This window comes from Setaria viridis, chromosome 9 (assembly GCF_005286985.2).
Source record: "Setaria viridis chromosome 9, Setaria_viridis_v4.0, whole genome shotgun sequence".
Lineage (NCBI taxonomy): Eukaryota > Viridiplantae > Streptophyta > Magnoliopsida > Poales > Poaceae > Setaria > Setaria viridis.
The window spans coordinates 21782369-21797981 of NC_048271.2; the positions used below are offsets into that span (position 1 = coordinate 21782369).

Sequence of the window (15613 nt, forward strand, 5' to 3'; positions counted from 1 at the left end):
AACCTCTCTTCATGGCCTGCATCTTGTAATTTGATCGGTAGTGCTAACCATGGTGCGCTCGTTATCTATCCTACGTGTGTGTGCCATTAAGCTCCAAATTAGCTTACTCAAATGTGGCATTATATTACTACTTTGATAATATTCTTCTTTTTCACGTAAGCCAAACACAATAGTACATACGACTATACGAGACTGCAATATCATCTCAACTTCTCAGGAAGTGCTGGTCATGTTATGAACTTGTGTGGCACGTCTACAACAGTACACATAACATGCAGATCACTTCATAAATTACTACGCCATAATATATCATAATAGCAGAAAAACATAGTATAGATGAAAATCCAAGCATTTGAGGTAACACTGTTAAAATACCACATGAAATTTGAAAATATTTTGAAAGAACAATTGAATTTCAGTACCAAAATAATAAATTCAGTAGACTTTACTTGTTGGTCTTGTACCCATGTAGCGCTTCAGCAGGACTTGAACACTTCAAAAGTAACAGCAATGAATAAATAAGAAACCAGATCAACATATTAAATACACTAGAAAACACAAAGGAGAAGGAAAAGATAATAAATAACAAAAGGAAAAAAGGGACCATTTTGGAAAAAAAAAGAATGAATGAAGGTAAAAAAACGGATTCAGAGTATACATTAATTTGAAGGAAAAGACACATAGTAACCGTAAAACATGAAAAGCAATAAAAGGGAAACCCCCATATAGCAGAAAATCAATACAAAAAAAAATTGCAGCCCATGAAATCCATGAAGGCACCAACAAGAAGTTTTGTGTGTGCGGCCTGGATAATTCAGTGGCCTGCGGCGTGCCTATCCCCCCATGTTGCCGTCCGGCCCGGGGCGGCTCCCGCGTCGCTTTCCTTGGCGCTCCACTCGATCTTCCCTCGCATTTCACGTGCTTCTACCAACGCCTACAAGGAGACGAAACACACTAGCACAAGCCGGCGCCGAGAGCCTTCTGCCCCCCCCCCCCCCCCCCCCCCCCCCCACACACACACACACACACACACACACCGGTATAATAGCACGCGCCCGGGTGAGTTTCCCACGCAAGCTAGAGCCGCGCCAGAAGAGACGGAACTACCACACCACCACCACCACCACCACCAGTGCCCCACGGCACGGCTGCTTCTGTGCTTCACCGAGGAGGATCGGATATGGCGGCCGCCGGCAACACCAGGTTCGCCGTCACGTGCGGGCTCCTGCGGCAGTACATGAGGGAGCAGCAGCTGGGGGCACTCGACGGGGCGTTCCGGCTGCCGCCTCTGGTGGAGACGACGACGGAGAAGGATGAGGACACGGACGGCAGGACCATGCAGCTCTTCCCCACGCGCGCCGGCACGTTGCAGCCGTCTCAAGAGAGGTGAGCTTTCATCTGCTGGAAACCCTCTCTGTCGCCTTAAATGCCCTGTGTTATTGTCTGGCTGATGAGCTCTTGGCCACCAAGTCGGGTTTGATGACGGCGAGCATGTATGCTTTTTTTTTTCCAGACCGGAGGCGCAGGCGAAGGCGCCGCTGACCATCGTCTACGAGGGCCGGGTGCTTGTGTTCGAGGACTTCCCAGCCGACAAGGCCGAGGAGCTGATGCAGCTGGCCGGGTCGGGCTCCGCGGCTACGCCACAGACTAAAGCCGCGCCAGCGGCGGCGGAGAAGCCAGCCTCAAACCCACCGGCGGCGCTCCCTGACCTGCCCATCGCAAGGAAGGCATCGCTGCAGAGGTTCCTCCAGAAGAGGAAGCACAGGTGAGGATATGGCTCACATCTGGTTCTTAATTCCATTCACTGTCTTCGACGACACGTTCGAGATTAAAATTCTGAGGTTGTTTAGCTAGCAAGAACAATGGATGACAAATACGTGTGTGGATTTGCAGGATCAACGCCGCCGAGCCTTACAACAAGGTGACGGCGTCCCCGGTGCCAGAGAAAGACATTACCGGTAGCGGCAAGCCTGCGACAGATGAGCCTGCAGCTGCCTCATGGCTCGGGCTCTAGAAACGTTTCAGGATTCAGGATTCCGATCGAACATTCATGAAAAGGGGTAGAAGTACTGACTAGTATCCTCCTTCATGGTGATCTACCTAATCTAGGTTATCTCTGTTTGAGAATTCTTCAGCACTACTCGGAGGAATTCTTTTACTAATTAATTATATGTTGCTCGACCGATGGCACCTATCTAGGCGCCGGCCGGCAGCTCCATCAGTCTGGGATTGATAGAGACCGTGTCTTTTTCATCCATTGGGATGTTATCTTAATGTACAACTGCATCCTATTAAGAAATAGTGATCTGTTCTCTAATGCTTGGCCGAATGCTTCCGGTGTACTTTTGGTGAAGTAGAGAATTTAGAAGACCGGCCGTTTGGTCATAAATTTGATTTCTGTTCTTAATAGTGTTAGACCAGCTTTCTTTTCGCTGCTTTTCTCCGAGTAGACCAAACTATCAACTAGTAGAACGGAGAGAAGATAGACAGAGAAGAAACATGTGCGGCGTGCCGGCTGCGACCTTTTCCATCAGTGGTTGGTACACGTCCGCTTCTAGGGCCACACGGTCTTTCTGGTCTAAAATTATATGTTTACCATTTCAAAAGCGTGGAAATTGCATAGCGCGGTCTCCGGTGTCTTCCGGAATGGCAATTTTCTATGCTGACGGCGTGGTGCCTTGTCGCTCTCTCTTCAGTCAATAAAGTGGTAGAGCTAGAGGGAGGAGAGAAAAAGGCCGGCTGAAGGGGTAGTTCCACGAAGCTTCCCTCCTCCTCATGTGGATGTTTTGATTGCGGTGGTGAGATGTGTTTTAGTAGTACAAGTTATGCCTCCATCCTCCATATCAAGTTTCCCACTTATGCAATTTGAATATCAATTTATATACGAAAATTCGTAACTTTTGTACACGGACTCGGGTGTAGACAAACTTTATATAAACATTGTATTTTTTGATGAGATCTATAACTTTGTAGTTGAATGTTTTTCTTAATTTGAAGCCATTTAGACCCCCAAATAATGTACCAAATGTTAGGCAATTGGGGTCTAAAGGAATAGAACTTCCATCTACATATGGATATGTGGTGTAGGTGGGATGATAAAAAATATCACGGGAGGGATGATGTCGAGTTCGAAGCTTGAACAGTACACGTGACATATTTGTGACTTGTGACTAGCTACAGTTGAATGTGAAGGGTAGCTCGAGGGTGCAATTTTGCACTAGTAGCATGATTTGTTATTCGTGCCGGTGCAATTTTCCACGGGTAGACATAATCATTTATTCATGCCAACTTCGACACCGGTACAAATAACCATCCGCATTCGCATCTGCTTTTTGGTACCGGTGTGTTCACCGTCACAAATGAAATTTTTGTGCCGGTATGGATGAGGTGCTGTGCAGTAGTGTAAATTTTCAAAAATTCTTGTGCTCCCAACTTAAAATCCCCAAACTTTAAATGGAAGAGGAAGACCACACACCTGGCCGCGCCCTACTGTTCTGGATAGCACGACCTGCGGTACCTTAGCCAGTCAGCCCTCCTCCGTCCGCACGTTATTTTCTCGATCGACACGCAAGAGAGAACGGAAGGAAACGAGGCGCACAGTGCTGCAGCAGCACGCACGCTGCGGATTGCGGGAGAAGAAGAGCCGACTCCACCACCAGGCTCCGATGGAGATGTAGGCCAAACAAATCACCGGATTGTTCCGTGTCCTCCCTTGCCGACCGTCTCTGCCTGCATGAAAACACAAGCACGTGATGGAGCGAGTTCGCGCACGCCGACGCAGGCGTCGATGTCGATCGGGGGACCTCGCGGGGCCGGCACCTTCCCATAGGCTAAACTCCCGCGGTCCAGCCGGGTCCGGAAGTCTCCGGCTTCGCGTGGCGCGCTGTCCCTGTCCTGCTCCCCGCCGTGGTGAAACCCAAGGAAACGAAGGAGGCGTACCGGTGCGACTGCTCCACGGCCTGCTGGCCGGGGCGATTTCATGATCCGGTGAACAATAGGGGCCTGTTTGAAACGAAGGATAGAAAACATAGCAATGAGAATTTTTTTTTGTAGGAATAGGATATGAGTGTAGTGGTAAAACAGAGGAATGGAAAAACGCAGGAAATGACTATGGAGTGTTTAGAACATAGTAATTCATAACACAGGAATCAAAAAACAAAAAGACATTAGTGCTTAATGATATATTGTTAGCCATACCATTTTTTCCTTCGCAAGAAAAAGCTACGTATCTTTCTCCTTTAACTCACTTGCACGTGGGACCACTGGTCCATAGACTCAACCCACGGGCTGTCATCCTGCTGGGGATCATCTTATCTGGTGCCATCGTGTGACTCATCCCTCTCCGAAAGGTGTTCCGTGTTCTCCCTCCCTCTCCTACGAATGAGCAGAGATTTGCAGGCGGCTGCAAGATGCAGCGATGGAGTAGCAGCAGAGGGCGGTGCTAGTTAGGGAGGTCATAACGAAGAACACAACGCATCGGGAGCCCCATGCGCTTCGCGCAGCAATGGTGATGGTCCAGATCGGAGTGACAACGGATGCCGGACAGCAACCGGGGCGGACGATGACAACTACCTACGCCGGTGAGGATGTGGTCCGAGCTCGTTTTTCATGCAAAAAACTTCTCTTCTGGTTCTCTCTTCTCCTCTAATCTTGATTTCGAGCCGCGTGAAAGCTTCTCCGTCTCTCTCGCCTCGGGCTTACGCGAAACCTTTAGCTCGGACTACTGGATGTTTAATTTCCTGTGTTTTGTGAAGGGAACGAATCCTTTCCTCTGGAATCGGCCGGCGTGTTCCTTCATTTCAAACGGTGGATGACGTAAGCAAAATAGAGGAATGCACTTCCTTTGAAATTCCTGTAAAAAAACTCTATTCCAAACAGGCCCTAGATGACGCTGGCCCCGGCTCTATCCCGTGTACTGTCATAGATGACAATTTGAAAATGAAGCAACGACCTGTCAATTTGAAATAGAGAATGGAATCATACACGCTGCACCATATTAGGTGGAACTGAAGGGATGTACATACAAGCTGTATTATTATTGGTTGGTACGGACCTTCGGTTGTCATTTGTATTAATGATTTTTCCGTGAAAAAGTTATACTTCTAGGTCTCGTTCGATTCTCTTAAAACCACCCATGAACGAGGTTTATTCCGCACAGATTGATTTGATCCGGTTAAAAATCCTACCTAATACAAGATAACCATTCGGTTTGGACCGGGATGTTGATTCTATTCCAGCCCGTTCTGATTATTCCGGCTTCTTAGCGATCCAGAATCATTCCCCATGTCTTGACTTCCAGAATGAAACCTACAATATAGAGTGATTCAATTGAATCCACTCATTCCCCTCCAGGAATGAATCCGTTCCATGATTCAATTCTGAACAACCGAACAAGATTGTGGCTTCACTTCATTGGGCCAAGTTGCTGGGAACTACTTACTGGGAGGCAGGCAAGCTGCAGGTTGCTGCTTTTTTTTTTCTGAGATCAAGGTCGGTTCGTTCATTGACACAAACAATCGGAGTTCACACCATCCTGATACAACCAAGAACATACCGTCGGAACATTGAGTAAGCAATAAGCTCACTCTCTTTAGCCAACAAATGAGCCACACCTTATTAGCATTACGGTTTACATGAAGAAACGTAATAGAAGCAAATTTGCTAGCTAAAGACTTGATATCAGCAAAAAAAAAAAAAAGACCAATCACAGAGCGGTCCCTAGCAGGAACAGTCCTGGATGATTGACAAGCAATCTGGCTGCATAATCACTTTGTGAAAATCTTCATCAAAAGCAAAAACCATAGCACACCAAAGAGCAAGTGCCTCTGCGACCACAGGCATAGTAATACCCGAAAAATACTGGTGGCAACCCATCAAACATCTGCCGATATGGTCCCGCGCAATGACACCAACTGCCGAACTTGGTGAAGAAGAAAAGATTGCTGCATCCACATTGAGGCAAAGCCAACTAACCGGTGGTGGAGTCCTTTTCTTAATATGTTTAGGATCTGCACACCATGATGAATGATGACTCGGCTTCAAAGAATGCATAACAATCATATCAACATAAGCTTGTATTTCTTCATTGTCACTTGGGGACACAATGTATCTAGTTTCATTTCGGGTTTCTCAGATATGCCAGTAGGTAACAGTCACCGCCACACGTTGCACCTCACTGCAACGATTTAGTAAATCAAAAATACATTGTTTAGCATTATGGAGATATTTCCTTTGTAACTGAAAACCAAACTATTTTTTGATAAGATTCTACACAGTCTTAGCGAAAGGGAGCATCAAGAAACAACGCTCAACTTTCTCTACGTGGCCAAAGAAACAACATATACGGAGTAGATTGTTAGCAGGAATATGTCACCTTTGAAGCTGATGTCCCATAGCCAAACAATCATGAACAACTCGCCAAAATCTTATTTTCATCTTGCTTTTAATAGACCATGACATCTTCCAACAATCTTCCTCAAATGTTATATTACATAAAACCAAATCAAGGCCTACTTCGGAAGGAGGCAAAAGAAGAGATTCTCGCGAAATTATATGCTGACTTCACAGAATTTCGCATCTTTTCACAAGTTTTAGCCGGAATCTGGAAAAAACTCATAACAAAAGTTGATATCGATTGAACCACCGCCTCGAGAAGAATTTCTTTCCCAACTCTAGATGATGGTCGATTAGTCCAGTTGTTAATCTATTTCCACACTCTCCCCGGCCGGCAAGAATTTAAAAGCCTCAGTTGGAGAACAGCCCACATATGTCGGCACGCCCAAGTATGTATCCCTCAAAGCAACATTCTGAATTTGTAGGGAAGCCATAAGACTACTTTTAATAGGGACAGGACAATGAAGGCCAAAGAAAACTGAAAAGTTTGATAAGTTCACTTTCTGTCCATACTTCAGAGCCATCACAATATAATTGCAGAACTGATTTCAAGGCATCTACACTCTTGCAATCACTTTTGGCAAAAAATTTGCTATCATCAGCAAAGAGGAAAAGGAAAATAGGAGGCCCAAATTTGCCATTACGCAAACCCTTTAAAATACCCTCCTCTTCCATCTTTCTAAATAGACAAGAAAGGCCCTCGGTACACAGTAAGATAAATATGGACGGATAGGATCACCTTGTCAGGTGCACCGCATAGGAGCCGCGGGATCAATCAATTCTCCATTAACCCGCACTGTATAACGAACCAGTCACACACCTCGTATACAGTATCAGTCCAGGAATCAGCAAAACCAAGCTTGGACAAACATACTCTAAGATAGGACCAGACCAGTCCACTCGATCATATGCTTTCATAATGTCGATCTTCATAGCAAAGTAAGGTTTCTTGGTGTGCTGTCCTCTAAATAGGCCCATGTATTATGTTCGGGCTGACAACGTGCACACTCCTTTAGAATTTCTTATAATGGCAAAGTGGGTGACATCTGGTTCCTGCCAAGTAGAAAGTTTAGATGTAGAATTATATTATACTCCTGCTCGTTTTCATTGTTGCCCAAGGTTGAACCAGTTACACATACCATATTAAAAAAAGGTGGATCATTAAACTTTATGTTCAACATGTTCCATGTTGTATATAAAGTGTGCTTAATCAATTCATCGTTCGTCAAGACGACAAGCATTGGAACTGAATAGGTAAGACCAAGAATATAAATCCTAGCATTTGGGAAAATTATTCTAATGCAATGGCCACGAGTAAGCGAAATCACTATTCTTTTCACTTTTTTCGCGCGAGTATAATTTTGCAATTTCAAATGGCAGATTTAAGTTATTTTATTTCTTTATAAATTACATAAGGCTAGTTTTTATTCTTTCAAACGGTAAAAATTGGTTTTTGTCTATTGAAATAAATAGAGGTATATATATATATTTAATTTTTGTATCGAAGGTTTTTCGTGCAATCATCGACCTCTGAGGTAGACTGGTACATCATATTTTTCCTACCATAAGAACAGCTTTCTCTTTTAACCCGTTTGCTATCCATGAACACCCCCGACGCATAAGGCCGGTAGCGTAGCAGATCGAGTCGCGCGTACGTACCACGCCGACGTGAGGCCGCCGCGCTTCGCACGCACGGCTGAAACGAGCCCATTTTTTCCGATCCCTCTGCTTCAACGCGTACTATGTCATCCGTGAACAGTTTACCCTCGCTCCCGCTGGAACAAGCTCAACAGATGACGACGTGCCGACCTGAACGCCCCGAAGGCTGGCAACGACGTGCGCCGCGGAAACGGGGCAAAAGCCAGCCACGGAAACGCGCGCACGGCCGAAACGCGGCCATGCATTTTCTGCTCGGGCCCCAACCGGCTGCGTGCACGCACGCCCACCACTCGGCTCATGCGGCGCGCGCAAAACTAAACAAAACGAGCCAGCGGCGCATCAATCATGTGGTGGGGCTGTGGGCCTGTGGCCGACCGGCTAAAAATATGGTGATGCCAACGCACAACCAACGCCCACGCGCGGCGGGCGCTTCCCACGTTTTCTCCGTGACAGCCCCATTTGCTTTGCAGCTTATATAAACCCATGCATCGAGCCGCCCGAACGCATATCATCCGATCCTCCTGCCCTAGCTGGCTACCTACATACAGAAAGTTAAACGAAACGTTGGTAAGCTTATTGGCCTGTGGTAGTAGCGAAATATGGCTACGGATTGCAATGGCCGTAGGAGATTTGCGTTGGCCTGCGGCGTGCTCAGCCGGTGCGTCAGGGCCAAGGCCGCCGCCGGGGTGGCGGCGGCGGCTCATGCCCGCCCCGCCACCACGCCGACGGCGGCCTCGACGATGCTCCTGTTGCCGGGAGCCGACGTCGCCCCCGACGTCAGGGAGGAAGCCGAGGCGTCAACGCCGACGCCGGCGCCGGCGCAGCTGACGATCATGTATGGCGGGCGCGTGCTGGTGTTCGACGACGTCCCGGCGGACAGCGCGGCCGAGCTGCTACGCCTCGCCGCCGGTGGGGCGAAGGACATCCCTGTGGCGAGGAAGGCGTCGCTGCAGCGGTTCATGGAGAAGAGGCGGGACAGGCTCGCCGCCCAGACGCCGTACGACGCTGCCAGCCGGCCGACGACGGTGGCGTCCAAGAAGAGGCAGCAGGAAGGACATGCCGGCGCGTGGCTTGGGCTTGGTAGTCCCGGAGGATGCGTACGCTGATTCTTAGTCATCTCGATCGCTGCCGGCGCCGCAGACTGACTACCTAATCGTTGCCTCGTTGGCAAGCATATATAATTGAATTTTCAGCTTAGATGTTGATAACTTACCAGCGCATGTTGGGAAAAATACGATGGCGTTTATTTGCTCTTTCCTGTCTCTCCGATCCTGGAACTTGTACGTCTCAAATAGGGATGCAAGCGGCGCGGGCCACGCCGCCAACCCACTGGGCCAAGCAGCGCCGCTAGCCCACGTAAACTCGCATTCCAGCCCACTTCGCCCTGATACCCTCCTAGTTCCCCGCATCGAGCGTCTCGGTCACAGTCCGCCCACGCCGCCATGGGACGCTAGCTCCGTCCCCCGGCGTCGCCGCTTTCGGTTGCTACTTTTGCTCCGCGTGTGCCGCCTCTATTATCTATCGTCGCCTCCTGCATCAGGAAGGAATCCTTCGTCGCATCACCGGCGCCCGTGCCCGCATCTGGCACGAGGACATAGTCACAGCCGCCGTCCGCCGGTCCTCCTCCACCGTTGAGATCTAGGCTCATGGCCATGAGCTCATCTCTAGACACTAGCTTTGTTTCTTTCTGATGTCAAGCGGCGTCTGCAGTAGGCTGGCCGTAGGCGTGCGTGCAGGCATGCAGCTGAGCCTGCCACATGAGCCCGCAACAGCACGCGGCGGAATGCGGGCTGCCGCGTCAGCCCGCAAGATGCTTGCGGCGTACGCGAATAGCTGGCGGGTACCCGCAGGCCACCCCACTTGCATCCCTAGTCTCAAATTGTCAACGGTGGAGTCAGGATTCTGCCAAAACCTTGCGTTAAATTACTCAACAAATCAAAGGTGAAAAAATTTCTTAAAATATTCTTAAAATCAAGGTTGAAAATTTTCTTGCAATGTTCATGTCTAAGAAAATAATGTTCATAGCTTAGTTAATTAGTTTCATTATGGTGGAACATACCGTCGGCGCTAAAACTCAGCCGATTGACTCTTAGCGTCAGACACACAACCCGGAAGAATCTGCTTAGCTCCTGTTTGGGTAATCGCCCTGTCTGGTGCAGTTCGTGCGGCGTGCCAGCCAATCTGACTTGTTGATTGGCAAGGAGAAAACGTGTCAAATTCCAGGGGTTGCGATCGGCTAAGGTTCCGATCTCGAGGAAGCGTATCAGCGAATCGGCCAATTTGCTATAACACGGCAATCAGCTATGGTACAGCCGACAACTAGGCAGCGATTATGAAGAAAACTACTGGAGCAAACTAGATAACGCTACAGGAGCAACACTTGAAATAGATCTAATCGGCTACGCCAAAAATAATAGATGAAAATAACGATAAACAAGCCGAAAGTTCTAATCTCAAGCTGGATAACTGGTGATAAAACTAGAACAGCAGGTAAAACCTAGAATTCTAGTAAATATCGATAACTGGTGAATAAATCTAAACGAAACGACAGCGATGCGCCCGAAGTTAATGCCTAGATATTACTCGATAAACGGAACTTACAGAATCGGCCGGAGATCGTGTCGATGCAGCCCTGCCAACCCGTACGAACTCGTGAAAGAAGAAGAGTATTGGCGAAGTCGCCGACTTGAAAGTAAAGTACGAGGAAATAGTAGATTGTTGTATTGATTTGATGTGTTCTTTACAGATCTCTAAAGATGGCTATTTATAGCCTGTTACAACCAACTTCTTAACCGACTAGGATCTATCTCTAATTTTAAACGAAAATAAATATTTACAAGTACAACTCGGATCGGATTTGGTCATTGCACTCCCACGGGCCAATCCTCCTTCATCTTTTCTTTCTGATCCACTTTAAGCCCATATTGGCCCAACTGCTCCAACCTTCCAATCGGCCGATCCCTACCAACTCTATCTGTCAGAACTGTAGCGCTAAATCGGCCGATCTCCAACTGTAGCACCAATCGGCCGATTCCCAATAGTGACTTCTCATCCTGCCATATTAGCCAATCCTTTCCCTCTTGACGCCGATTCTCTACGTGTCAAAATCTGGCGTCAACACATACTCATATGGAGTTTGAGTCATCGATTTACCATGAGTGCTTATATTTTTTTATATTTATTCCCGAAATTAACGGCGAATTGTCTATGTAGTAGGTGACATTGCATCCTCCAATCTTAAGATTTGCAAGGTTCAAAGAAAAATAAAATGTTCTAAGATTATTTCAACTTTTTATCATAGAATGATGAATCTAAATTGTTGGATTTTAATCCAATGGTTACAAAAATTAGATTAATCTCATAATTGGAAATTTGGAATATGTCCACAGATAAATAGATAGTCCCATTAATTACAATTGGTGCAAGATTTAGGCCTGGTTTGGTTAGTTTGCTTATTTTTAAGCACCCGTCACATCGAATGTTTAGATACTAATTAGGAGTATTAAACGTAGATTATTTACAAAATTCATTACATAAGTGGAGGCTAAACGACGAGACAAATCTATTAAGCCTAATTAGTCCATGATTTGACAATGTGTTGCTACAGTAAACATTTACTAATGATGGATTAATTAGGCTTAATAGGTTCGTCTTGCTGTTTAGCCTCCACTTATGTAATGGGTTTTGTAAATAGCCTACATTTAATACTCCTAATTAGTAGCTAAATATTGATGTGACACTTGCTTAAAAATAAGCAAAGGAACCAAACGCCCCCTTATTTTGGAAAGAAGGTGCCAAGCTAATTTTAGCTAGCTATGAGCACCGTGTGGATATGGATAGCATTCCTGCATAGCATTTCGAACTAAATTGTGGCTTCACAGCAAAATTGGCATAAAAAGAACTGTATGAGGTAAAAATAAGAGAAGTTGGCCTGTTTATACATGAGGTAAAAATAAGAGAAGTTGGCCTGTTTATACATCTTTATCAAAGGTTAAGAAGATGTGGATGATTAAATACACCTAATGCGATGAAGCATTTTATGTGGAGATTTGCAAATAAGAGCCTGCTTACCTTGAGGATTAAGCTATAAAGAACAGAGGATGATGCAAGGATGAAGGATGCAGATACCAAGAAACGAATGAGGGGTCCCGGGTTGAATTAGGCTTCTAAATCATTCGCACGAGCTCGTTTTAATACTGTTGGCCATTCGAATGAGCGTTTTAATACTGTTGGCCATTAACTTGTACAGTCGGAGAAGCAAATAGCCAAGGGTGTACCGTCGGCCATCCATGGTCGGGCATTCTACCAATGGCCAACGGGTTGTCAGCCATTGAGTTTACCAACAGGAAAAGCCCAACAGTACACTGCTGGCTATTTTATAACCACGATAATAGGCATACGGCCGGTCATTCCATTTCCTGATGGTTTGAATACTCTCGGCCATTTATTTCCACATTTTTAAAATAAAACAGTTTTGATCCTTTTAATTTTATCTTGTACTTTATTTTATTTGTTTTGTAGTTTGAGCTATTTTTTTTGCAGCATTTATGTTGTGCTCCTGCCTATATTATGGAGATAGGGAAATAGAAAACTACAGTAATATAACACTGCTGGAATAAACTTCTCTTTTGTGTTTGATAAAGGTGGAATTTTCATACAATCAATCGGATTCTCATGCAAGTGAGAGAATCAGTACACAGTTAGGTAAGTACATTTCTCAAGGTAGTAGTATACAAAATCTACAGAAAAAATTCCATCTTTTTGGATGCTCCGACTCTTCCATGAATTGTACAATCCTTCATGCAATTATCGTGTCCATTTGAAACAGACTAATATGGATTTGGAGGAAAGTAACAGAGTTAGATTAGTCCTCAAACTGATCTGGATTCAGAAAAGTAATTGGAATAATAGAATGTCGGATGATAAAAGGTAGAAGAAACATTGAATTATGTAACCTTTTCCTGTAACGTAGAAGCCGGATTAACCAAATAAATCTAGTGGCGATCCAAAGAAATTCTGAATGCGTAACAAGAGTAAGATTAGAATAATATGGTGCATATGGAAGCTGCTCTCACCATTCAAGATACGTATGCCCTTGTCCCATCTATATACATGACACAGATCTCGAATGCCCGCCACATCCATCTGTGCATGACGAAGCTCTCGAATGCCCGTGTTCCATCTATCCGTGCATGATGCTGCTCTCGAACAAGACGGCCAGCGAGGCTGTGAACTGGTAATTAACGAGGAAAGTGATGCAGATCAGGACTCCTAATTCCAGAAGCCGCAATGATACCTGCAGTGCTAGTGAAAGCGGTTGCGTCGTCCTTTCAACAATGGCGCCGACCAGTGCCCCTTTCAACGAAGATTGCGCCGACCAGTGTGCCCCCGGGAACGATGGCGCCGGCCGGGCTGATCTTCAACAAGCACGGGCAGCGTCGGCCAGGTCTGCCGCCGTGGCTCGGCTTGCGGCAGCTTTTAGATCTGTCATGTTACACCCTGTTTAGTTCCTTTAGTCCCTGGACTAAAGCAGGGACTAAATTTTAGTCCCTATCCTGTTTAGTTCTAGAGATTAAAGTCAATTAATGCAGATGAACAAAGACGATAATACTTCTCGTTGGGAACTCCAGGAACTCCAGTGCAGTCTCCTCCTAATCTAGCTAGGAACTCCAGCCTAGCTCACGTCGCTTCCACCAGACGCCACTAGGGACACCTTCCCTCTCACTGTCGCAGCAGAAAGGCACGACGTTGCGTTTCGTTAACCTCACCGCCGTGCGGGCGGGAGCCGCGCCAACCTTTAGCTCCTGACGGCGGTGGGATCCGAGCTCCGGACCAGGGGGTGGTATGTCCCCGGTGTCAATATACATGCCTCCATGGATCCGGTCGCGGACCCCTCGTCGTCGTGGCGGCCGCCAGAGCTGTCACCAAAGGCGGGGGGAGGGGAACCTACGGTTGCGGCTACGGCGGAGGAGCTGATCGGCGGGTGGAGGAGCTGGAGGTGATGGCGGTGCGGATGCGGGGGGAGAAGGAGGCTGCGGAGGAAGCGGCGCGCCGGCTGTGGCAGGAGCTCGACGCGGAGGGAGGGCCGGTCGGGAGGGCGGCGGGAAAGAGGCCGGTGGGTGGGGACGGCAGGCGGAGGGAGGCCGGTGGCGGTGGCGGCGGGGAGGGGAGCGAGCAAGGGGACAGCAGCGGAGGGAGGGTTTAGGATGGGTGGGATGGGCAATAAATAAGGAGCAGGGGGTCTTCCAGAGCTTTTAGTCCACTTTCGTCCACCCCTTGGACTAGAGGATTAAAGGGTTTAGTCTATATTTTAATCCACATGTTTAGCACTTTAGGAACTAAAAGGGGTCAAAATAGATAGACTAAAATTTAGTCCAGAATAACCAAACATTTGTGTATGTACTGGTAACCACCTCCACATTTTATCTTCTTGACGTGGGAATTGGGCTGATCGTGGAGTCTCGCTGAATAGTTACCGACGGGGAAACAGAAACTGTCAGGCACTTCTAACCATTACCGACTGTGATAATTAAAACAGTTGGTCATTATGGAAACTGTTGGCCATTCAATCGAATAGCCAAGGGTACTCCATCCCACCGTCGGTGACTACCAAGCCATCGGCAAATAATATTTTTCCCAAGGGGCGGCTGGGAAATTCTTACAACTCTCGGCTAAAGTTAAGATTCTAGCAGTGGAGTAAACAAACAAATGGCTAGCTACGTTCAGCTTGCTCAGTATCGATGGGAATTAAGCATGTGAGATTTCAGTCAATTTACATAGAAACTGTTTGATGTCTGCAAATTACTTTTTACCTGTAGTCAATCAAACGTCAGGAAGCTGACGGAATAATTAGTACTATTCTTTTCATCCCAAATTATAAATTATTTTAACTTTTTAAATTTATAAATTTTACTATGCAATTATATTACTATTTGCATGGAATGGAGGGACGGAGACGGTACTTGTCAATACACTTATTGTTCTGGGCTGGCTTCAGCTTCAGATAATGGCCTCGTGTTAATACACTGTTGTTTATATGGCTTATTATATATAAATAGATTTCCCATTGAACCCTCGTGTTACCCGCGAACAGATCCTGTAGTGCCTGCCAGCGTGCGCAATGCGTGATTCCCCGCGAGGAAGGCGGGCAGCCGAGTAGCTAGCCATGAGCCCATGAGCTGTCCGCACCGCGCGCGCAAACGAAGAAAACCCCACAGCCGACCCACAGCCGAAAAGCCCCACGCGCACGTCCAAAACGCGCCCATTTTCTCCTCTGCCGAAACCACCCGAATGCCTCCGTCCACGCGCGCTAGCTCACCGCTCCCAGCTCAAGCCGCGCGTGGGAATCCAAGAAAATCAAAGCACACGGGGCACGTCGGCGCACTATAAAAAAAATTCATAGAGGCACTTCTTTTTTTTTTTCCCTAGGAGCGTGCGAAATTGCCACCCGCTTCTGTAAAGGAGTGGGACTACTGTAGGAACCGACCCACCCTGAAAAGCATTTCCAGGCACAGATGACGGAGTGACCCACCCCTATAAATCCCTAGAAATCACCGTTCAA

At 46.9% G+C, this 15613-nt stretch overlaps 1 protein-coding gene across 1 annotated transcript; it reads left to right on the forward strand.

The window, feature by feature from the left end:
- Positions 1 to 1009: 1009 nt before the first annotated feature.
- LOC117836092 (uncharacterized) lies at positions 1010 to 9305 on the forward strand. The gene is made up of 4 exons (XM_034715464.2): positions 1010 to 1386; positions 1514 to 1765; positions 1894 to 2011; positions 8646 to 9305. The coding sequence occupies exons 1-4, from the start codon at positions 1181 to 1183 to the stop codon at positions 9156 to 9158; spliced, it is 1089 nt and encodes a 362-aa protein (XP_034571355.2). The 5' UTR covers positions 1010 to 1180; the 3' UTR covers positions 9159 to 9305.
- The last annotated feature ends 6308 nt before the right edge of the window (positions 9306 to 15613 follow it).

Excerpts from the sequence above, each read along its gene's own strand:
- LOC117836092 (XM_034715464.2), top strand. The coding sequence starts at position 1,181 with ATGGCGGCCGCCGGCAACACCAGGTTCGCCGTCACGTGCGGGCTCCTG. Across the intron at positions 1,387-1,513 it reads TTGCAGCCGTCTCAAGAGAG|ACCGGAGGCGCAGGCGAAGG; the intron begins GTGAGCTTTCAT and ends TTTTTTTTCCAG. Across the intron at positions 2,012-8,645 it reads CTGCCTCATGGCTCGGGCTC|CGAAATATGGCTACGGATTG; the intron begins TAGAAACGTTTC and ends CTGTGGTAGTAG.